The sequence below is a fragment of the Ambystoma mexicanum genome, chromosome 12 (genome assembly GCF_040938575.1).
Source record: "Ambystoma mexicanum isolate Mex_15411 chromosome 12, UKY_AmexF1_1, whole genome shotgun sequence".
Taxonomy (NCBI): Eukaryota; Metazoa; Chordata; class Amphibia; order Caudata; family Ambystomatidae; genus Ambystoma; species Ambystoma mexicanum.
Genome location: NC_090936.1, coordinates 793,181,080 through 793,206,319, shown reverse-complemented (window position 1 = coordinate 793,206,319; position 25,240 = coordinate 793,181,080). Strand labels below are relative to the sequence as shown.

Genomic DNA, 25,240 nt, shown 5'->3' with positions numbered 1-25,240 from the left:
GCCGGAGTGGAACCCAACAGGGATGGGGGAGCACCCAGAACTGGAACACAGTGCTACAGAGGAGACGCCTCGAATTGGAGAGACAGTGTTTGGGATGGACACCCAGAAGTGGAACAAAGCAGGTGGGGGGGCACGATGTCAGAGGGTGGGGGGGGCACGGGGAAGGGGAGGAATGAACACCTAGGATTGAAACACAGGAGCAGTATGGAGACCCCTAGAACTGGCAGACAGTGCCTGAGGTGGAAAAAACACTTACATTCGAGATACCTGGATAGAGGGGAAAACCGCCTAAACTCCAGACACAACAGTAAATGAAAAACCCCTAGTTGTGAGACTCCTGGATGGAGGGAAACGCGCCTATATTGCAGACAAAACAGTACATTCAAAACCCCTAGGTTTGAGATACTTGTTTGGAGGGAAACACTTCTAAGGAACAGATTCAACAGTAGAAATAAAGACCACCTGAAGGTTGGTACACAGCAGTGATGGGGACAAATACTAATTAGCTTGCTAACTTTGGTGTGCTATGTTATTTAAGGTAGTAAGAGGGGTAGGGATTTTAAGAATGCAGTAATTGCTGTACTCCCACTCAGACCACACTTCTGCCCTTAGCCAAGGGCTGTCTCGTGCAGAGGTCGCCCTGGGAGGATGTCTGAAGAGTTCTTCATTAACCAATCTGGGTACGGTGGGTGGGAGAGGGAGGATGGGGTCTGGGGAAGGACGCCGGCAGGGAGGAAGTGGGCAGAGGAACAAAAGTGCGCAGAGCACTAGATAGATAAAAATTTGCCGGCCAAAAATGAAAATGGGACGCTGCAACATGTAGAGCACTATTCTATTCACCCGCAAGGCAGTAGTGCGGCAATTAGATGTGGTGTGCATAAAGGTTGAATACAATTATGTTAAGCAGGCATTCTAAAAAGGCTTTCATCCTCCAGTGAAACAAATTATATGTACAATATCTATGCTAAATGTAGGGCTGCCCAACCCTAACTTGCATACATTTTTCAACCTTCAAAGCTATTTGCTGGGTATATGGGAATGCTTCAAATAAATTTAAAATTGTAATTTGTAAAATGACAGTGCTTTTGAGATGTTGACAGTTGCCTTAGAAAATATATTACACCAGCTGGCACTTTGGCCCGTGTAAACAGTCTTTCACACCAGTGAAGGAATACAAGCCCAGATGAGTGATAGCACAATCTACAGGCTTGTGTTTAGGGAAGCTATACTATCAATTTAGAACACACAGAATATTGATTTCTCTACACTATGTATCTACCCAGGATTATAATTTCTGAAAGGACAAGAACTACTCCTCCACTCCCCCCAATTCTTTGATTTTGATGTATCCAATTCAGGGGACCTCTTCCTTCAACACAATGCCATTTTAATTGGTTATTTATAACACACTTAATACCCAGAGGTTTCGAAGCACGGATCCAGGGATGGAACCTGTGTAGCTCTACATTGTCTTGCTTCCAAGCTGGGCGCGTTGCAGCAGAGGTTGCTGTATATTCCAAATTGCATCTTATGTATGTAAATGGCCCAGTTAAGTTCCCTTTCATCCCTGTACGTCTTTTTAAGTATCTAGGCTTTCACAGGTCACAAATGATCAATCATGGAAAAGTGGAAGTTGTACATCCTTTCACAAATCCAATGACCGACTACACCTGTGAAAACACAGGAGTCAGTTATTTAGCTATGATTTTCAAAATGCTCCAGACTGAAGTGGTATCTGTTGTACACTGCGTATAGAGCTTAGAGAAAGCCAGAAAATGCAGTGCGTTCGTATTGAAATGTAATCCCACTGGGCTGTGAAAGCAGGATACATTTCATACTAACAAGCTACAACATCCTATTCTGTTGGTGATAATTTATCTGCCACTTTAAAAATGGTGAGAATGCAATGTTGCATTTCACACTACAATGCTCAAGCATTCTATTTGGAATGAGCCTCCCTTGGTGGCATTCCCACCCAGTCCACCCACTCGTGTGAATTAGCATAGAAATGGTTCTAGAGGGCCTCTATCTAATTACATTGGGTAATTGTCATGGTCTCATTTGGATAATTCTTTTAAATCACAGAGTCAGCATGGACCCTCTGAGCTTTCAAATGATCACCGAACCAGCTTTCTCCTGCCCCCCCCACACCCCACTGCTCTTTCTGCTGCCTCTCGAAAATCTGGTCTGGGAAATTCTGCTTCAGGCTTCCTTGTAGACCAGGCTTGAAATGTGCACTTTCTGCGCTTGAGAAGAATGCAATTTGGGATTAATTTGTGACTCTCAGAAGACAAATATTACAACAGGAATGTAACTGGAGTTTCAAATCAGCAGGAACTGGAGTTTCAAATCAGCAAGCAATCCGCAAAGACCGCAAACAGGTGTTCGACTTGCAGTAACAATTGCCAGAAAGGTGAGTGCTTCTCTAGTTAGGTTTCAACCAGAATTCTGATATAATCATTAGGTGAAATGCAGTTTTTCAACAACCTGGTGGAGGGGATGCGAGGACCTGATAGCAGTTTTCTGGCTCTGTAAAAATAGAAAAATTATAGTGGAGCAGTTTATGGAATTTATAAAGGATGTTTTTTTTATCAATGCCACGATTCATACAGAGTTCAAGATTATAATCTAAATCTGGACCCTACAGGACCACTGGACGATACTCCTGGTGGCAGGAAGACAAGATCATAGCCATATTGTGTACCTGCTGGGATATTTGACTTCTCTGAATCAGAAATAAAGTCTTCAGTCCAAAATCTAAACTGGCCTATTACCAAACTACTCTGGAAAGAAAGATGTAAAATAATTCTAAGAGGATGCTTTTCTCAGGGTTACTCCACCTAGGGGGCTGAAGAGCAGCTGGTTTCTGACCCCCACCCACTGGTGCCCGAAGACTCTTATGCAGGGGCTCTTCACAACAAACTTGGGTCTTCTTAAAGTGGAAAGGAAAGTGTTTTTTCAAATAAAATGAAAGTCGCAAACAGGTTTGTTCATTAAGGCCTCTGCCAGGTTATCCAGTCTCCGGGATATTGGAGTTTGTCATTCCGGTCTCGGAAGGGTAACTTTCAAGAATGCTAATCTATGAAGTTTCTTGGTTGTTCTGGGACTCTGGCCTCATGTAGGTGGTGGACTTCTCCAGCCCCACTCGTGTTGGTTCTATGTCTAATTGCTAACCTTTGGAACACCATGCCCAAAGAAATTAGCACACATCACCTTCAGGAAACCACTCAAAACCTTGCTAATCAACAGGCGATGTTAACCACAAAGGGACAACGGCAGCAATAACATCAGACAAATCACTAGAGAGCAGGTGAGATGGGCCAACAAACCACAACCAAGAACCTAGGTAGATACCATCAGGTGGCAACCAGAGTGTCACACCAAAGGCTCCAACAGACAGACAGACAGACAGACTTACTAACCCACTTCCCCTTCAACATAACCAATGCCACTACACCAGACTTTGGACTAGCACACTACATCTAAACAAACCAAGAATCAATTCTATGTTCACACTCGCCATCTCTGAGATGCTGGAAGCTCACCTAGAGGGAACCACTCCACATAGTCTAACAAGTCGTCAACAATGCAAGTACCCACCAAGACACTGGATAGTCTTACAGCTACGACCACTCGTGACTATGGACCCTTTATGAACACTATCTAACCAGTGCGCACAGCCCACGCCACCCCACCCCCACACAAGCACTAGCCCACACCTGAGAAACAGACTCTTACCCATACGGTTACAACACGTTGGTCTCCTGCACCAACTCCCACATGCAAAACAACACACAGACGGCAGTTCCTCCTGGTTCTGAGCCTATCCTCACAAACCCCCCCCCCCCATCTTGCAGAGCCCCTGGAGACTGCCCCTGGGTGGTAATGGTGCGCAGTAAAAATCAACTTAACATATGGGTGTCTCTTGACCCTGCTGTTTCCTTTGTCAATTCCTTGCCGTTTCTTGGTTCAGTTCTCACAAGTTGCATGCTTCTCTCTTTGGCCTCAGAGGCTATGAGGCGTCTCACCCGTCGGTTTTTTTTTGTGGGCCCTTTGCGGGTTGTGGGACCCTCGAGAGCCCCTTTGTTATCTTCTAGCAGGCTACAGGCATCTGCAGCACTCATGATTTCACAGTTCGTCCATCGTGGATGATGGAAGCCTCTCGCCTTTTCGGTTCCTCGTGTCCACTCTTGGAATATGGGCTCTTCTAGCCCTGGAAAATTCTTGACTTGGCCCGTGCAGGCTTTGGTTGTCTCGCCCCTAATATTCCTCAGTTGGCCCTTCTCTGGCTATGAGCTCCTCTGGCCCCGGTTTAGTTCGCCCATCCTGGGCTTTCGCCTGTGTTAGCTTTCCTGTGTGGGAATTGGTGGCCTCTGCATCTTCATATACGCTTTCCCTTTGCTGGCGTGGAGGATGGTGCTCACTGCATCAGTGGTTCCTGGTGTGAAGGCATCATGAAGCAAGACACGGACGACAGATTGAAAGTTAAAAATTAAATGGTTTATTAAATCGAATTTCAGGATGTTTGAAGGCCTAACTTGCCCTATGCTATGGTGGTATCTGAAAGTCTGAGTCAGAAAGCTAAACTTAAGTCTGTCTGTGTCTAACACTTGTTCCTACCCTCACAACTAAAGCTAAACAATGTGTAGGGATGTCAATAACAAAAGAAATGGTGATCAATTTCTGTGCTTCTTCTAGCTCCAAGTTTCCCTTTCAGCTCCCCTTCCCCAAGTTAAAAAAAAAAGTCCACACAAATTCTCAAGTTTACCTTTTCCAAGTTCAAAATAATATAGTTCAACACAATACCCGGGGCTCCCTTCTCCAAGTTCAAGGTGACACAGTTCCAAAGGAAAAGGATCTTGAGGCTCCGTCCTCATATTTGTAGTTCATCAAGTCTCGGGGTTCCCTTCCCCAAGACTTCAACATAGCAACTAATGTAGGTTTCAGCCTTTCAAAGTTAAACATAAATCTTGGTCCATTCAACATCCCATTCACCCCCCCCCCCCCCCTTTTCTGGCTCGCCTCACCAGTTCTCTCGCAGTGGTCCTTCTTGAGTATATTTCACAATGTCTTAGACTTTCTCTATTTAGGTCAGGATCAAAAGTGATGGCCTTTCCCTGGCCACCTAAGAGGATCCCGGGGGAGTAGGAGTGAGGATACCCTCAGGTTTCTCACGCAGGGGACTTGTTTGATTTAAGGTCCGGCGCCCTTCTTTCACCTCGGTGTAGTGTCTTGTGCGGGACTTCTCCCTTGCTCTGCTGAGTTGTGTCCTGCTTGGTGGATGTCCTACTCGGTGGATGTTCTCTTCCTCCTCTTAAGGTTCACCTTAAAGGGACCTTGTAAAAATGTTTTTTTAGTCCCCAAATATCTTGCATGCAGACTAAGGAAAGGGGTTTGGGGTGTGCTGTCATTTGGGCCTTCCCTTTTCACTAGGGGGGGGTTGTGCATAGCGGACTCGCCTCCCTAGTGCCAAAGAGAGTTCCCCCTTACCATCCGAACTCCCTGGATTTGTGAGTGTGTGTTTGTTATTAAGATCACACCCTTGTTTTTAAATGTAGACTTCATGGTTTTTTGTTTAGCGGGGAAACACCCCTCACCCCTCTGTACTCATCAACCTCATTTTAAGGTTGGTTTCCAGAACCATTCCCTTCTTCCATGCCTTTTCTTCACTTTTAATAAATTGGTGAACTCGAGATTGCCTTGACTGCCAGATTTCATACTTACATTTGCAACCATCTGTTGTGTTCCAACGGTGAATAACCACAGCATACGTGATCGCAAATATAGGACATATAAAAAAAATAGGTGAATTGAAAAAAGAAATAGTAGCCTGACAAATCTAAAACCAAAATATTATGGACACTAATTAAAATTGATGCAGGCCATCTGTTGTAAAAGAGGCAAGGAAGGAGTACAGTCTTAGATTTTGTGGTACAGTAACAAAAGAAGTAACACCTAGAATTGCATGCAGGATGTTAATACAGTTGTCATTTTTCTTAATCTGCATTAAATTCAAAATTGAGTGTGAGGCAGTCTCTGGAACTGCATTTAGCAGGTAGATGTTCCCTGCAGAACCTAAACTGCAATTATCCAACTTATTTGTTATAGGCATTCAGCAACCTGAAAAATTTTGTGTACACACACACACATTCATAGCAATTTCTTGAGGTTGCTTGATAAAATTATTTATCTGAAAATGGATTCTTCCACTCTAATATGGTCCATTTCCTAATGAATCCCTTTTGGAAAGCTTGTTGGATTGTCAGTGTTCAAGCACCATTAGAAGTCCCTGCTGATTACATATAGTAATGACTCTTCAGGTGGCTGAAAGACAGTGATTATCAAGAACAAAAGTCAGTTGCTTTCAGCTGAATAACTCTAGCAAATCTACAAACTATTTTCCTCTCAAGCAACAGCCCTTACCGGTAGTGGTGTTGACCTCAACACACTGGCTGTGGACAGCTGGCAGAAATGCAGTTAAACCCATAACAGGCAGATGTTTGCTACATTCAGGAAATTACTCCCTGTTTCAGTAAACATGAACAGATGGCTGCTCTTTGTAAATATGTATTATTAATAACATTTTCTTATCTCCAGTCAGTACTGAAAATGAATACATGTTAGCAAAAGGTTTAACATGCAAACCTAAAGGATATCTGTAAAGAATGAAAACTATTTAATGTTAATCTAATAAAAATCCAAAACAGACTCCGGTCCTCATCACAGAAATTGATGACATAACTGTTTGTTGTCTGGGGACAAGCTCTGAAGCGGATCATACCAGACATTAAAGAAAAATGTACTGGCTTTTCCCCTGTCCCAATAGGGGCTGAATCACTCAAGAACGGTACATCAAATGTACAGGTACTTTTAGCTTGCATAAGATTAATATTTTGGTTGCTACTGTTATGCTACAAAATAGCATTATACATTCCATTATACGTTGCTGAGAAGTCTGATTGTATAACCCAAATTCTATTTAGAAATCCATTAAAAATAACAAAATATAATTTCATGATGATGATCACTTTATTTGAGCCTCTTGTCTTCAAAGCATGATTTTTGCGCAGTAGTTATCCTGAAACACGGTTAAAACAGCTGAATTGAGCAAAACTAAATCACTTCATTCTTTGCTAACAATTTCGCCAAGGTAATCTAATAATGAATGTAGCGTCTGCGCATTAAAACATGGCCCATGAGTGGTGTAAATTAAACTTGTGATACTGAACTATTGGTTGGTTGTTTTATAATGACGGACCAGGACACTTTTTTCACATTTACCATTGCTTGCTCTTAAAAGGATTAGGAGTATTAATTGGCTTGTAATAATAGTTGATGCCATCTGTACACTAGATAAACAATGAACATGGCCTCTTACAAAGAAATTGGCTAATGTCTGTGCAGTTGCTGCAATAACGTCCTCAAGTGATGTGGTTTTATACTCAATCTGGCAACAAGATGACATTACATAATGTTGCTACAGAGTGCTGCTGCATAGCTCTCTGCTCTGAGAATTACTTTCCTCTTGCTCTTTCTTGTCTCACAGACCTATTGTTTACCCGTCTTAATAAAGTAGGGAACTCACTTGTATTGAATGGATTTTCTCATGAAAGGTTTGGTTTGAGTGACTTGTTTTCAATCTTCACTTTGTCATTTTACAAAGGGTGATTGATTGTAAGCACCAAAAGAATTTGTCTGAAGGGATACATTAATCAAATTTAGACCATGAAGATGCAAACACTGCTATATCAATATGTCAGATGAGTCCCAATATATTTCAATTAACACAATACAAACCTATTTCGTCTGATTAAAAACGAGCATAAAATTCACAGTACTAGAAATATAACCTCACCAAGTTTACCAAATTTGTTTGTCACAATCTGTTACTTAACAAAGCTAAGGAACATTTATGGCTTCATATAATTATTTTGATGGCAAAGTGCAATGTGCATGCCTGAAGGACAATGTACTAACAATGTTTGAGGGACAATTATTGAATATTGCTTGTCCAAGATGAGGAACCATGCAGTTTCGGAAGTCTTTCTTAGCTCAATGTAGCCCATAATTGTTTGAAGGTCAAAGATTAAAATGTGAGCAATGATAGTTTACGCAATCATGTGTCTAATAGTTGACAACACTGGGGTCCTCATGTTGTCTTAACCATTTTTGAGCTGAACCTGTTCTCAATTAGAAACTCAATCACTAATGTAGACATTTGCAACAATTTACAGTGCTATCTCTTCTTCAGGACTGGAAACCACCAACTACAACAAAAACACACATTAATTGTGCGAGAACTATCGCTACTTAATGGTCCAAATTATTTTAACCTATGCACACTTTAACAACTAGTATTGGTCAATGCTGTCCTATCTCTAGGTTGTCCACTGGCACAAAGGTCGCCTAGGATAACAAAAACAAGATTATTTGGTCTTGAATAAATCTACCATATCTAAGGCTAAAGGTAGCCTTGTGAATTCAGGCGCCATGGTGTTGCGCTTCTTAACGGTGTACCGCTGAATGAAATGTAGCTTATATTAAGGACCCCTATACTCCTCTAGCTGTTATCATGCAGTGCGAAAAAGAACTATTAATTAAGGAAGCAGTTGTACCTGATCATCCATGTAGCTGTGTTTGAAATATTTATTTTCAACTCCTTAAGTATCGTTTGGTCATCAAACGTCTTACTCTCGGTACCTTGGAGATTTGTGAATGGCGTCATCTCGCATCCACCGTGACATAATCATGTGGTCAATCGCTCGGACAACTAGAGTGTTTCCATTTGGAATACAGGAACGTTCACATAGTGTGACGTTGCTGAGACTAGACTGTAAGGGTCAGACAGCTCAAACATTAATATTCAGCCGCTTTAAAAAGTGTAGCATTGCAATGCTATAGTGTATTATTGTATTGCCCATAAATGGCTACATGGAGCTTTTACTTTTTTCAGATCATGGATGGGAGTTTGGCCTAAAGGGTGTTGGGAAAAGTCTTTTTCTATTTTTCCTAAAGGGAGCAACAGATGCATGGCAATAGCCCATTAGGATATTTGGTGCAAGGGGGTCTTGTCAATGGGAAAAGGAGATACCGCGTCTCACCAAATGAAGCCATATCTCCTCCCTGGTAGTTGTCTTCTCCCATGTGATTTTCCCTCATTTAGCTGCCCCCAGGGACAGGATTAGGTAGCGGCTGCTGTCCGCTGGCCACATGGGAGGTGGTCACCAGCGAAGAATCCGTAATAACTCCATTGGATTCATCACAACACTCGGCAAGAAATTCTTTATATACAACCTAATGGATGCCTCTCATCTTGATCGTTTAGTCGATCAGTAAAGTCCTGTAACTGATACATCCAAGACTGTTCTCTTAATAACTTTTCTCCATTTTCATCTTTTACTTCTGTGGGTGGCCATCATTTTCTCAATGGCTCGCCACTGTAAATCATCTTGGCTATGTCCCATTGTGACATAATGTTGCACAAAGAGTGCAGTGACCGTTTTAGTCTGTGTTTTGGAGCAATGTCCCATAATGTGTCCTGATTTGTCTAGAGGTCTTGCCTACGTACAATTTTTGACAGGGACATTGAATGATGTATATCGCATTCATGCTTTTACAGGTGATGTGGGAGTGGATTACCTAATTTTTTTTTCTGATCAAAAACAATTTGACTGATGGGAATTTACATGCACAGCAATTGCTGCACTGAAAGTGGCCTGTAATGGGGTTGTGGCCCCATAGTTCTCAGAAGGTTTGTGCAGTTAGGTTAAGGTTCCAATCTGCACTTTTTAGTGCTTACCTTATGTGCTTAACTATGCAAATAATGGCTGTTGTAATTGAGCTTCATTGCAACTATAGAAAATGTCAGTTTTTAAGAATTCATCTTTTAATAGCATTGCTGTGTGGACGAAATGTCATCGCACAGAATAGATTGAGGGTCTTGAGATTTATTTTGCCCTTGTAATAAGATTGCTCTACCCTTGCATATGGCTCTGCTTTTTAGTCTTAAAAGTTGTTCTGACAAACCCTTTTCTGTGAAGTCTGGGAAATTATTCTGAAGCCATAAATGTGATTCAGCTTTGAGTAACAGATTGTGACAACACACATTTTGTAAGGTGAGGTTATATTTCTAGCACTGTAAACTTTATGCACCTTTTTTAAATCATACAGCCATGTGAAATATATTTGTATTGTGATGATTAAATAAATGTATTGTGACCTAAAAGTTGTGACCTATCTCTGATATATTGAGATTGCGGTATTTGAATCTTCATGGTCTAAACCGGATCAATTTATCCCTTCAGACACATTCTCTAGTTTATTTAAGATTAAAGGTTCCAGGTAAAGAAGGGTTAAGGGAACAACCTACCCTAGTTTGTGAGGATACAGCACACGTCAGGTAAAGTTTCTGGGACCTCACCTGCAATTGCCCGGTTCAGTGGTGCTAAAGGTTTGAGTTTGGAAAGGAAGTTACATGAAGTCTGCTCTGCCTCCTCTGACGAATCCTGGAATGTTGTCACTGCTTTTGAAGGGGGAGTGCCTCCTCATGAGGTCAGGGTGGTGAGGCCACTACCCGTTTGTACCCTTGGGGGGGTGGTACTCAACAGGTGGATCTCCTGGGAGGGGAACCCCCTCTTTGGGACCAGTGACAACCACATTGGGGAAACGCAGTATTCCCACCACTCACATGAGCGTAGACCCCCTTTCCAACAGTTTCCCCACTTTTCCTTCACCTCATGCCTCTCCAATTTTACCCTCATACCCTATGTACTTTGCTAAAGCAGTTCAAGTAGAGGGCACTGAGACGAAGAGGATTCCTAGTGCATTTCCACACCAGCACTGACTCAGTGCAGTGCAAGCCGAGCAATACCGAATAACCATTGGAATAACCATTGGAACCACTTTTACCAGTCTAGTGGTTTGCAACTTTTGATTAGAGGAAACTAAATAAACTAAAATGAAATCTGAAGAGGGACTTGACATCTGCTCAAGCCCTCCCTTGAGGAACCGCGAGAACCAGGAGGAAACCTACGTGCAGGTGGGTGCTAATCGGATGCCAGGAACAAGCGGGGAGAGAGGGAATTAGTTCAAGGCCAGTTCAGGAAGTGAGGACCACACGGCCCACAGGCGGACCAACACTCTGGGACGCCCCAGAGACACAGGAAGTGTCACAGAGCGATGCAGCCTGGCCCCAAAAGGAAAGAGGACAGCTTAGCAGCCACAGAGCAGGGGATGCACCAGGAACATGCCGGAGCCCCGTGAACAAGTCAAGCTTCCACAAGCCAACAACCGCACAAACCAACCCACAAGGTAGGTGGGCAGCCGAGAAGGCACTGGGAGCTCAAAGAGTTGGTGGCACAAGTCGGAAGACTGGGAAAGGAGGATCTGGGACCCTAAGTAAGAGGAAAGCAAAGTAGTACACAGAGTTGTACTAGAGCTTGACAGGGGAGTGAACCAAGCCCACGGAAAGGAAAATGGACATCGGAATCTGGGACTCGCACCCAAATAGAGAACTGGAACTAGATGAATAGTTCACATAGTGCTTGGCAGGTTAGTGAACCAAGCCTGTATAATCCACTGCAGCCTGGGGAGTGCATCCAGGTTACTCTTCATCACAGTGCGTGGTGAGAGGGAACAGATGTGCCCACTAGGGTCAAGGACTCACTACAGCTTGGAAAGTGTGTCCAGGCTATTTTTCTTCGAGGAACCAGGTCTGCCCACCAGGGTCAGGGGCCCATTACAGCTTCGTATGTGCATCCAGCGTGTTCTTCAGTGCAGTGTATGGTGAGAGGAAGCCAGAACTGCCAACCAGTCTGGAACTACAAGGAGCTACGTTGTAAACCTGAGGAAGGTTAGGGGAAAGGAGACATTCCCCAACCAGCCAAGGAGTGGCTGAGAACATTGTTTGAAAGCCTTATCAAGAGAAGAGCTTCATTTTTTCCAGGGGAAGGGAGCCAATCCTCTGAACCAAGAAGACATCTGCCTTTTTATTTAGTTAGCTTAGCGTTTAATGGACACAGTTCGGATTTTGGCAATGGAGATTTGAACTTTTGTTTTGGACATTGACACTAGTTATTTCAGTTGAGGCAGGGAAACCTCTCTTAGTTAGGGCGGATAGGGTTTTCTTTTCCTTTTTACTTTTGAATTAAAGTTCATAGCACACATTAGAACCCCTCTGTGTCAGGGTCTTAAGTTGTTCTGTAAGAAAGTGGGTTGGGTAGGTTAGTGAGTTAAGAGGGAGTAGGATAGAGATTGTGCTTTTGTGTTGGTGCATGTAGAACCAGGAGAAACTGGTGTCTGTGAGCCGCTTTCTAGGCATATTTGGATTGTGCGCACTGGGATTGTCTCTGGTGGGCAACGTCCAGTGACTAGGTTGTTTGTGGCAGTTTGTTTCTATGGTGGATGTGTGTTATGTGAAGTGAGGCTGATTGTTATATTGTGTGAGGTATTTGTGGGGTATGCTGGAGAGAAGTGAGAAGGTTAGTGGTTGGTACGGTGTGTTTGTTTTATAGGTGAAGGTGAAGTGGCCTTCTGTCGTTCTAATCTTCTGGATTGAGTTCCATAGATTGGCAATTAGACGTGAGAATGCGGTTCTTCCGAATTTTGTTGGTAGCGGTTGATTTTGGCTTGGTGGAATTCGCTCCTTGTCCGTGTGGTGATTTGTGGGTGCTGCAGAGGGCTTTGAAGTTAGTGTGGTTTTTTTGTGTTTTTTTTTTGTTTACTGGCAGCCCGTGTATGCTCTTCTGAGACAAAACAGAAGAGACCACATCAACCCTGAGAAGTATCCTTGCTGCAGTGTTTTAGATGTGTTGGAGTTTTTTTAGAGAGCCGTACAGGCATTGCAAGGTAGATTATGTTTGCATCGTTGATTCTTGATAACACTAGGGTGATGATTGCAAGGGTTCTGTGTGTGAAGGAGAAGTAGGGAAGGGATCCGTCCAAGAAGTTGCAGGAGGTAGAAGCTTTTCTTTGCTATAGTGTTTGCTTGTGATCACGGCCGGGGCTCCCGGTTGGGTTCCCATGCAACGTGGCCAGTTCAGTGTAAGTACGATACGTTGGCCTCAGTGGAAAAGATAATTATTTCTGTTTTGGTCGGGTTTAGCTTGAGGTTGTTGGTTGTCATGATATGTCATTTATAACGTGCCTGTACACAAGTGTTTCTAGGCGCAACAAGACATGGAGTGGTAAACAAAGGGAGGACAAAATAAAATATCTTACTAGGCCTTGTCATTCAGATCTCACAAGTGCGGTGAAGAGGGAGGGCAGAAGTGCTAGGGGGAGGGAAGAAGTGCTAGTTGGGAGGGGAAGTGAGAATTGCAGGTAGCTCATAAGCGCAGAGGGAAGGGACTAGGGTTGCAGGTACAGACCCATTAGTGCTGGGGGAGCCCGGAGGCAGTGCAAGGGCAACTGGACATGCAGTACCCTGAGTCTGAGTTCAGAGGGTAGCCAGGTGACCAGTGCGTGGAGCAGTCAGTGACATCAGCAGTGGAGAGGAAGAGAGAAAGCAAAAGCAAAAAGGAAGGTCTCTAGTTGCTTCCAGAACCGGCTGTGGTTCTGCTCAAGTTTGAGAGAGGCAGGGAGGCTGTTCCAGGAGGAGGCCCCAGCCGAGGAGATCTACCCTCCACTCTCTTCTTGGAGAAGCGCCTGACCCATAGAGAGTTGGCTGTGGAAGAGTGGAGAGCTTGAGAAGGAAGATATCTATGAAGAGAAAGTTGGAGGTAGTGCAGTCCCAGACCCCAGAAAGCCTTGTGAATGATGCAAAGGGTCTTGAACTTAATCCTTGTAGCCACAGGGAGCCACTGAACAGATTTTAGAAGTAGAGGGATGCGATCCCTGGGATTGAGGCCAAGGACCAGTCTTGCAGTCCTGTTCTGGATAAGTTGTAAAGGTCCAAAGGAAGAGGCAGGCAGATTTAGAAAGATGCTGTTGCAATAGTCAAGTCTAGAGAGGACCAGAGCTCTGTAGACAATGAGAGACTAGGGGGAAAATGAGAAAAGGAATACCTCTGAGGAGGTGCAGCTGATATTTTTACTTTTTAGAGACATCAGAGATGTGACGAGAGGAGAGGTTGGAGTCCAAGATGACACCAAGGTTCTTAGCCTCACAGGAAGGAGCAGGAAGAGGGCCCCGAGTGGGTGGCCAGAGAGAGAGAGAGAGAGGGGAAAGGAGGGAGTAGGTGTACCAATGAGGAGGATCTCCATCTTACTGGCATTAAGTGAGAGATCATGGGCGGTACACCAGTCCTGAATTGCGGCCAGACAGTCTAGTATGATAAAAGGGGCAGAGGTGGCTGAGGGTAGCCTGAAGGAGAGAGCTGGGGGTCCTCTGTAAAACACTCCATGCTGGAGCAGAAAGTGGTGATGCAGTGGGCAAGAGGCGCAAGGTAGTGGTTGGAAAAGCCAAGGAGAAAGGTTAGAACCCTGGGGTACACAGCAAGTAGAGAGAGGGATGGAAGAGAGGAAAGACCCCAGTTGGACCGGAGAGGGGTTGGTCGATGAGAAAGGTCGTCGGCCAGGGCCTGATCAGTGATACCCAGGTTATCACGGAGGCGATTGAGCAGGATGGCATGGTTGACCGTATCAGAAGCGGAGGATAGATCAAGGAGAATGAGGACAGAAGGAAGATTGGAATCGCGATTAGAGAGCATGTCTTCACAAGTGTTTAGGAGAGCAGTTTTTGTTCTTCTGGCAGCTATGAAGCCAGAATGGTGGTCGAAGAGACAACCAACAGATTCAGTATGCAGATTAAGCTGGTTGATGGCCAGCCTTTCCAGGAATTTGCCCAGGAAGGGAGTGATGGAGATCAGGTGATAGTTAGCCGAAGATGAAGGATCGGCAGAGGGCTTCTTTGGAAGGGGGTCCACAAGGGAGTGCTTAAGTGGGGAGGGAAAGGTTCCAATGGCAATGGAGTCATTGCAGAAATCAGCTAAGGCTTGAGCAAGGGTCTGATGGGGTCCTTAATGGTTCTGGATGAGCAGAGGAGAACCTGCTTTGACAAGACTTTCATAGATCGAACTTGTCTAGAAACATCAGGGGTGAACAAGGGAAAGGAGGAGGAGAGATGGCCACAGATGGGCCAGGAGTGTTCGAGACGGAGGTAGAGGAATAGAGGGTGATAGGATATCCAGAGTTTTAATGGTGAAATGAGAAGCCAATGCTGTGCTTGCTAGATGCTGCAGAGACGCAGGCTTGGATACAGGCTCTTTTTGGAGAGGACAGAGTCTGTACTGCCTTTGGAGAAGGAGGCAGGCCAGTTTGTCAGGGTGTCCGCCTGATGCCCTCCACTTCCTCTCAGCCGCCCTACACTTGTGTTTAATGGTGGCGAGGTTGAAATCGTTCCGAGAGTTGCAATTGGTCTTGGCTTCAGGTGGATCCTCATGACGGGTGCAAGGACATAGTGTGTTGGAGATGGAGAGATGAAGGTTAGCGAGAGCTGTGTCAGGATGCAAGTTAGCTAAAGGTGAAGGAGGGGAGAAAATGGCAGTGAAAGCCTCAACTGACCCACGCTAGTAAGGAATTGTGTGTTAAAGACGGTGTTCTCATGAGGGGGGAACAAACTGTCCCCACCCGAAGGATTAAGGGAGAACCTGATCCGTCTCGGACTTGAGGGACATCAAGGAATAGTGAAAACTAGCGAAGGCTAAGGAACAGCTACTGGTGACCAGCGTGCGACAATCCGACTGAGAAGATAGTCCCAGACTGTAGCCTTTGTACAAACAGTGACAAGGTGTGTGTAAGTGAGAGGTGTCCCATGGCCCTTACAGATATTTCAGAAAGCCAGTGGGAGAAGCTAGCATTTTATGTGATTGGACCGTTATGGAGCGAGGGATGCCAGACAAATTGTATTGAAGTTGTCCTGATGTTGGGTAGAAGTGATGACACCAAATGTCACTACTAAAAGAGTAATTGGGTTCTTGGAGGATTTGTGTGAACGTGAGGGGTACCCAGGGGTGATTCTCACAGACAATGGGCTGCAATTCAAATCCAAGGAGATCGAGGTATACCATGAGGAAAGGGCTATTATTCATAAAACCAGTGCCTTATATCATCCACAAACCAATGGGATTGTGGAAAGATCTTGCAGGATAATTAAAAAGCCATTGGATGGGTGTGATCAAAGGGAAGATATTGGAAAGAAGTGGTAAAAAGAATGTTAAATGTTAAAGGTATTTGTACCGTGCACCGTCACCAACAGAATTGGTGCCCAGGCGCTCAGGCGGATCTGTAAACGATAAAGGTGGGATGGATTAGTAAGGCGAAGAAGGGAGTAGGATAGTGAGAGGAGTGGTGTTCTGTTGGCAGCTTCAACTCAGTATACACCGGGTGCTGAGCTTTGGTGCGGGTATCGGATCGGAGTCACTCCGTGTGTGCTGCTGTTCCGGTTTTTGGTGTTGCAGTGTTGTGAAGTGCGTGCGGCTTGTGCGAGAGATGGTTGAGTTTTTTTGAGTGAGAGAAGTATGCAGAGTTTGAGCTTGTATTGGTTAGTGGGTTACCTGACCTTTACCATGCTAACATTCATAGTTCTGTCTGTGTGTGACACCTGTTGGCCCTCACATTCCCATCTAGATGCGGCGCAGGCCAATGTTTAGGACTCCATCCAGGTGTGGTCATGCCAACCCTCACACCCCCATCCAGATGCGGCGCAGGCTAGTGTCTAGAAACCCCTCCAGGTGTGAGCAAGTTAACATTCACAACTCCATCTGAGCGCTACGCATGCCGGTGTTCACAATTCTAGGTGTGGCACATGTTAGCATTCACGTTTTTTCTGGGCGCGGGCATGTTATCCTTCAATCTAACCTATCCAGGTGCGACGCAGGCCAACGTCTATCTAGATGCGTCTGCCGGTCTGGGTATGTTCGTCCGGTACGTACGAGTGGGAGAGTCACTTGGGGCTTTCGTCTGGGTCTAGGTATGTGGTCAGTCTCTGCAGCCTTCCTTTGTGGCTATTTTCCATGATGTCTTATGCTCTGTCAAAAGGTTGGTTCTTTGGTTCGAGTGTTTGTCCGATTTGCGAGTGGCCGAGGTTGGAGTTATTTTCGTCATTGTGTTAATGTCTGGGCTTTCTAGTGCGTCTCTGTTGTGGTTACGCTTTGAAGAGCCATGATTTGAGCAGTTTCCTGAATGCTAGGTGGTTTGTTGTATTCTGTATATTCTTAGGTAGGTCATTCCAGGTTTTGGGTGCCTGGTGAGAGAAAGTTCTTCTCGGTTGGTGTAGGCGTAGTTTCTCGCTTAGGAATTCTGCGCCTTGTTTGTGTATTGCGCTGTGCGTGATGCACATGGCCTTGAACTTTATTTGTTGTTTCAGTGTTAGCCAGTGTAGTATTTTTAGCGCGGGTGTGATGTGTTCTCTTCTGGGTAGCTTGAGGAGGAGTCTGGCTGTTGCATTTTGTATGCGTTGCAGTTTTTTTAGAAGTCGTTCGGGCATGCCCAGGTATAGGCTATTGGCATAGTCTACTCTGGACATGATCAGAGCGATGATGTTAAGTGTTTTGTTGGCGAATGACGGGAACGGTAGGATCCTTTTTGCTGCTCGCAGGAGGAAGAAATATTTCTTGATTACCGAGTTCACTCGTGGCTCCAGGGTGAGGTTGTTATCCATCAGGACCCCTAGGTTTTTCACAGTTGATGATGGTTCTGGTGTGGTGCCAAGCTCTCTTGGCCAGGGGATGTAGTTGATGTCTCCTCCCTTTTTTGAAACAATCATTATCTCGGTTTTGCCTGAGTGGATTTTGAGATGGTTGAGGTTCATCCAGTTGAATATGTCACGAAGGCAATTCTCTAGTGTGGTGTTTTCTTCTCGGGTGTCTTGTATGTTGAAGACTATTTGAGTATTGTCGGCGTAGTTGTAGCATGTGAGGCCTTGTTTTTTGATGAGTTTGATTAATAGGTACATGTAGAATAGAAGCGGGGAGAAGGATGATCCTTGTGGTACTCTGCACATGGAGACTCATAGGTTCATGCCTCACTGCACCACTGGGGTTTCACCCATTGAACATAGTAGAAGGAAGGGTGCTACAAAGTTGCTTCCAGGTTGGATGGGTGAGATGGCTGGCATGGGAGTGTGGTTGGATGAAGGGAAAGTTAACATCACATGCAAACAGATGAGGAAAAAGGCTCTGCAGGATGATGGGAGTTTCATGAGATGTCCTCTTCTGAGAGTTGGAAGCTTGGTCCGGATCAGATTTTCCAGCTGTGAGAGGTGACGGTTGCGAATGGAGGTGATAGAGGTTTTAAGACATGCTTTTAAGACAAAGGATGGGAGAGTATGGAACGTGGAGAGGGTGATGGTGGTAGGATCGAAACAGGGCGCTGATAGTATGTGTGAATGAGGAATTGGTGTGGGGAAGGAGAAACTTTGTAGTGGTGTTTCTTCCTCGTTAGCTGCAGCCGATAGGTCTCCTACATTGAGATGAGGAAGAACAACATTTCCGAAAGAAAGGGGATGTGGAGCATGTGGCCCACACTGTCATGGAACCCAGTGACGGTGTTGAACGCTGAGCTCCCTTGCTAGAAAGATGCACACATGTTTTCTTCCGGGTCAGCCAGAGAACTGGAGGCAGACAATTCGCAAGAAATGGCCGATTATGTATAACATGTTGATATGGATTCATAGAATTCTAGTTTTGCAACATATTAAAAATAGATACATTTCAAATGGTTCATTACTAACCTGCCACAATTTCATAACATATAAGTAACATAGGAAAACAAATTGCATATATTTTGCGTGCTGACTGGTTTAGCGTCATCCAGCTGTATATGTCTGTGAGGCAATTGACGGTGTTTGGATCTTGGTTTGTGGCCATCTTGACGATGAGTTTTGTATCCTGTGCGCAGTTGTAAGCGGCCAGTCTGTGGTTTCGAATGATTTTCATTAAGGAGCACATGTAGATGTTGAAAAGGAGTGGGGAGAGGCTAGAGCCTTTTGGTACGCCACTGGAGATGTTTTTGGTGTTCGAGGTAAATGGTGGCAGGTATGCTCTATCAGTTCGGTTAGGGGGGAAAGACTTTGGCCATTGTAAAGATTGTTTCGAGCGCCGTGGCTGATATGTCCATGTATCTCTGACATGACAGCTGTCTGTTTGGGAATGTGTATATAGAGGAGTGTTGGGGCGTAACTAAAAGGCATTTAAAGCAGGACGATATATGTAATGGAAAAAAGTCAAGTTTCAAATTTCATATTGAAATTTGGAGTGGTAGAATTCTAGATAGTAGGGTCTCGCTCCCCACATGTACTCCTGCTTATTGAACGGTACCATATAGCTGCGATCCACTTTTAGATCCAACTCTTGATTGCAATCCTTGTTGGTCTCTACTTTGCATAGGCCTCTTGGATATCAGTTAAGGTTGAACATTACCCACACATTTTTGATTTGGGTATTGAAGATGGCATTAAAATGTGAATTACAATTTACAAATTGGTATTTCTCTAGCCTTCTAATGTTTTGAGTTCTAACTCTTAAATGTGTGTGCTTTGTAGGATTTTAATTCAAGCGGGTTATGATATAAATATCAAAGATTTTGATGGCTGGACACCCCTTCATGCTGCTGCACACTGGGGAAAAGAAGAAGCATGTCGAATTCTAGTGGAGAATCTGTGTGAAATGGAAACAGTTAACAAAGTGGTAAGCTAGTTTTATTTGAAAACTTGTTCCGTTACATTACAAACCTTATGATCTACATGTGGTGTTCGTAAATGTGATGAACCAATGCGTCTATATCATGGATTCAAAAGGTTCGAACTGTCCTGCTGTGAAGTCTGGTAGGAGGAGTACCTTTTTTTAAATTAAGATTTCATACTTTTACTATTAGTTTTGACTATCCGTTCCAGAGCCAGTTGTTACTTTAAGAGAGGTCCCTGAAGTTTAATGCCTTAAAGATAGAACAAGGAATTACTAGTCGGATTGCACCAATACATATTGTCTTGAACATTTGGAGGGGGGCAATTGGAATGTCCTTCTGTGTTTAGACTAGTTTCACATATATGTAAACTTTGACGGGGAGCCCCTGTAAATAGATCAATGTTCTTGTTACTTTGTTCCCTAGATGAGTTGCATTGCAACCTTCTAGGCTAGACTGAACTGCTGCAGAAGCCTATTTTGTCATCAATACTTTATGTAATTCGACTTTGTGTTAGGAACTGCACCAACACTTGAAGAAGCCCTTTCTGCTTGGGGAGAAAATGCGGTGTCTTTGAATTTATGCAACTGAATGTTAACCTGAGGTTTAATTGTAATGTGGGGCGGGGGGATGGAGTGTGGAGATCATTTTGTTTGGCATGAATATTGAGTTGTTCGGGACACTCAAGAACATTTCATACTGTTTTCTTCTGCTAAGATTAGCATCTCAAATCTGTCCACTGCACTTGCTGAGAAATAGCTTGTGGTGTCATCGGCAAATGAGTGCAGGCAAGTCCAGAGCAGTAAGTCACCTGTTGAGTGCAGCTCATGAGGCGAGGTATGTAGTACAGGTCAGGAACAGGATGCCTTCTTGTTCCCAAAGTAAATAGGGGCATTCTGGTCAGTTTTCAGCCAAAGGGGGCTCACATTCTAGGTATTGAATGCTCTTCCCAATGATGTAATGGGTGTGCAATGCATACGCAGAACAAATAACTGCTCAGACTTGCAGGGGACCGAAAAATGTTCCCAGCCTCCTGGGTTGAAGAGGCCATGGTAGTTTGACCTTAACCCTTTCTCCAACCCTCAAGGCTTGGAAGTGCCACTGTGTTACTGTCATGATGCACTACTGACAGGCACCTTTATTCTTCTGCACCCTTTTGAGCATGTCACTTATGCCCACCACCCAGGATTCGGGGGAGGGTAAGGGGGGGTAATAACATGGGACAATGGGGGAGAGGAGCAAAATGGGGCTCAGCAGGTGTAACCCCCTGAATAAAAAAGTGTTCTGTGTGAAAAGACTTCATTATTAATGTCTTGGGATCTACGATCAAAAGAAACGGCCAATAAATTGTCTTTTTCTCATGAGACCTTAATAATGAGGTCTTTTCACATAGAACCAAGAAACAAATTCTCCTTGGCAGGGATTATTTCATATACATGGTTCTCCTGCCAACAGGCACATCCACTGTTAAATGGGTCTTCGCAACCGTTCTTTCTACAAAATATTCAGTTGGACATGCTACTCCTAAGAACATGTGCGGGCAGTTTTATTTCTTTCCTTTGTTGTGTTGCAGGCAGTGGAGGCTCGCTGATTCCTGGCTGCGAGTGTAGTGGAGCAGTCAGTGCTCCAGAGATCAGGCTCTTGTTGCAAGGGGAACCTGTTCGGTCTTGGTATAACATTGCTAGTGAACATTGCCCACAAGGGCACAGAGTGAGCCGTGTGACATGCTGCAGACAAATGAACAGCAAGTGCAAGTGTGTGACACCTCCAAGTCTCTGACATCCAGTGAATTTCATAAGATGCACTACACAACAAGTAAAAGTGAATTTGCTTGGGGAAGGCGGTCGTGCTTCCTGCCTCCTTTCACAAGATCCTCTGGTTAACGCCTGCATTTAATCAGTGCTATGCGGATGACACTCAGGCTCCCTCCAGCCACCTATTCTCCTTCTCATCTGTCTATCCAGGAGTGGTGTGCCGCCAATGATCTCTCCCTTAATGCCAGTAACACTGAGATTCTCCTCATTGGCGCACCCGCTCCCTCCTTCCCCGTCTCTCTCTGGCCAGTCTCTCTTGCCCCTTTTCCTTCTCCCACTAGTGAGGCTGAAAACTTTGGAGTCTCTTCGACTCCACACAATCCTCTCCTCACATCGGATGTCTCCAAGAAGTCACACTACCAACTGCACCACCTCAGAGATATTATTCCTTTTCTCTCCTTCCCCCAGAAGCTCACTGTCGCCAGAGCTCTGGTTCGCTCTAAGCTGGACTACTGCAACAGCCGCTTTCTAAATCTACCTGCCTCTGCTCTCCGCCCTCTGCAACTCCTCCAGAACAGGACTGCAAGACATGTCCTTGGCCTCAAGCCCAGGGATCATCTCTCTAGGACTGAAATCTCTTCACTGGCTCCTAGTGGCTGCAAGGATTAAGTTAAAAATCCTCTGCATTGTCCACAAGGCCTTCTGGGGCCTCAATACCTTCAACTCTCTTCCTAAATATCTTCCTTCTCAAGCTCTTCGCTCATCCGCCTCCAACTCCCTCAGGGTCAGTCGCTTCTCCAAGCAACGAGTGTGTGCTAGATCTTTCTTCAGCTGGGGCCTCCCTCTGGAACAAGCTCCCTGCCTCTCTGAAAATTGAGGAGAACCACCTTCGGTTCAGGAAGCACTTCAAGACCTTCCTGTTTACCTCTGCTTTCTCTCCTTCTCTCCCCTGCTGAACTCCTGGCTGAAACTGAAATTGCCCTGGTCACCTGGCTACCCTCTATCCCGGGCCCAGGTCCCCTCCCCGCCAGCTGCACACCTGCACTGCCCCCCTGGCAACCCTTGCATTCTGGAGCTGGTTCTGTATCCCTACAGCCCTCCACCAACACTTGAAAACTGATGTTTGCACTTCCCCTTGCACCTGCCACCAGCTGGCCGCACTTATTTATTATTCCTATTTATTGTTTCTATTTATTTACTGTTTATCCTGTGTACTGCACTTCCCCTCCCGCTCGCACTTTTCCCCTTCCCCACCTTCCCTGCACTTGCGCAATCTCAGTTTCACCTAGCCTAGTAAGATCATTCTGTCTTCCCTCTGTTCCCCTCCCTTGCCTCTTCGCGCATTGAAACGCTTGTGTATAGGCGCGTTATAAATGCTGTATCATAAAAATTGCACCACTTACCATGTAATACGCCGGAAGAATTAGTGGTAGACCCAAACGCTCAGCAGCAGATGCGATGGGACCCTTGCAGCCGCAATCAATGCTACTTAGCTAGGCAAAGCATTGGCACGGGCACAGCAAGATTTGCCCACTTAGACCTGTTATGTCAGACTGATGACGGGGAATACAGTTTAACCTCCTCTTTGTGGTCACAGAGATGCAGGGTAGGAGAGAGGACAATGTGTTGCCAGTTGAGTCCATCTTGTGAAGAAAACTAGTCTCTATGGTAAGGAACAGGATGTCTTTAGTTTATTGTTTATAGCGTGAACATAGCGTGAACACAGGGTTGTGGAGCTTAGTAGCTGCGTTGTTGTGATGTTTAAGACTGCTTTATAGATAATGCAAGAAGTTTTGAATAGGATCTTGGCAGGGAAGAAGGAGCCAGTGAAGCTCATGCTTGGAAGTAGGGATGTTAAAAAAGTGGAGGTGCTTGCAATTAGGCATTCTGCGGGGTGGTGGACAGCCTTGAGGGAGCCAGATGTTTGTCTAGGAGTCTGGTATAACTGCTTTCCCCGGTCAAAGTGGGCAATCATGTGTACTTGAACCTCCATGCGGAATGTGTATTGGAGGGGTTTGGGGGGAATTAAGTTTTATTGAGGACTTTGGCGATCTTTATCTAGGCCTTTTGGGCTTTCTTTGATTTGTGCTTTTGGAAGGAGAAGCCAATGCAGACTATGAAGCCTAAGGATTTCGCGGAGTCTCAAAGTTGATGGGCGAATCCTTCTAGTCGCTTATAGTCTGTCCTCTTTTGCTCATGTTTGGCAGTGGGACTGATAACGAATTAGGCCTTGGTGTGGGGTTGAGTTTAAAGTAGGTGTTTGACAGCTAAGTTTGGATGGTGGCCAGGCACTCATTGAAGGGGTTGATATATTTGTGGGCCTTTTAACTTGTGGTACAGCTGGGTGTCATCAACGTATTGATGATCTATTTTGGGGTCTTTTAGGAAAATTCCCTGCTGTTCCATACGGAACTTAAGGAATATTGGAGAGTGGGTGAAACTTAGCTTGACCCCACAGGTGTTTCGGGGTCGTTTGGATCTTAACTGACCCATCTGTATGGCTTGGAGGCGGCTGGATATGTAGTAAGCAAACCATTTCAGGATGATGCTGCAGAAGCTCATCCTGTGAACAAGGTGTGTCTGGTCTTTGTTGAATGCATTCAAGAGGTCTAAGAGGACAATGAGACATTGTAGTCTTGGTACTGTATTTGAGGCAGAAGCTGGGTCAGAGGCTGACTTGTTAGATTTTGGCCAAAGGTTAGTATGCAACTGCTTTTTCTATGTGTTTTCCAATGAATGGGAGGCTTGTGGTAGGTCTTTAATTTGCTAGGTCCTCTAGGTCGAGTGTGGGCTTTTGGGTGGTATTAGACCTTTCTTCAGTGCATCCGGGAATTATCCTTTGTTTAATGTGCATTCACGATGCAGAGGAGCACATTTGGTTCTGGGCCAGTGAAATGTTTGATGAGAGGCCAGATAAACTGGCCTGTGTAAGTGATGGATTTGAGGAAGGCAAGTGTATCCTAAAGATTCTTGGGGGAGAGGGATGTGAAGTTGGTACAAGGTGTGTGTGTGTGTGTGTGTGTCAGTGCCCTTTGTCCAACTTGTTGCAATGACAGTACTGTTTTTTCTCATGAAGAAGGTATTGTGTGATATTTTACTTGTGAAGGAGGTACCTCTGTATCTGATGTGGACTTGGCGCAGTGCTCAACGCCTTCGATTAAGGCTTTGCTCCTGTTAGAGGCTGCCTCTATGGTTGAGATTTAGTAAGAAGTTATATCCTTGTTTATCAAGGCATATATTTGAGTAATGTGAGATTCTTGAAGCTGTGTTTTTTTGTTTATTGGAGGCAAGCACAGGTGTGTATCACAGCACGGATAGTTTGGCTTTGTTGCTGCTAGACGTTAGGGGTGTGTGTGTGTGCATCTTGGTTGGTTAATCAATTCGAAATGGGGAATGTCTTGAAAGTTCCCTCGGGTGTCTAATGGGAAGTCTGGACTTTGTGGCAATGAGGTATGTGACAAGGGTAAAGGGTTCAGTGTTGGCCGGTCCAGTCAAGAGAAAGTGTCTGTTCAGGAAATGAGCAAGGAGGAGGCAAAGACGAGGTTGAGTATTTGGTCTTTGACAAGTGTGGTAGAGTATGATTTATTTGAGGACCATGGAGTTGGTCATGGAGTGTAGGGAATCATGCAGGCATTAAACTCAAGACATGGAAGTCTCAGTGAAAGGTGTTATTAGAGAAGGAAATTGTTGAGGCGAGAAGGTTGGAGAAGTAGTGTAAGAAGAGATCACTTCCTTGAAGTGGCCTTTAGATAAGGTGGAAGATGATTGGATCGATGTGCGTTGGGAGAATTGGCACAATAGGGATTTAAAAACTAGTTGTGGGTGTTGGATTATTGTACAGGGCCAATCGATCTTATGAATGACTGC

The 25,240-nt window shown here is 44.8% G+C and overlaps 1 protein-coding gene across 3 annotated transcripts in view; it reads left to right on the top strand.

Annotated features, from left to right (window-relative positions):
* The window catches only part of PPP1R12A (protein phosphatase 1 regulatory subunit 12A), a 2,468,713-nt gene that overhangs the window by 305,362 nt on the left and 2,138,111 nt on the right, over positions 1-25,240 (top strand). For all 3 annotated transcript variants that reach the window (XM_069629290.1, XM_069629288.1, XM_069629289.1), the window contains exon 5: positions 19,480-19,624. In XM_069629290.1, the coding sequence (XP_069485391.1) occupies positions 19,480-19,624 (145 nt within the window). The remainder of the gene's footprint in view (positions 1-19,479; positions 19,625-25,240) is intronic.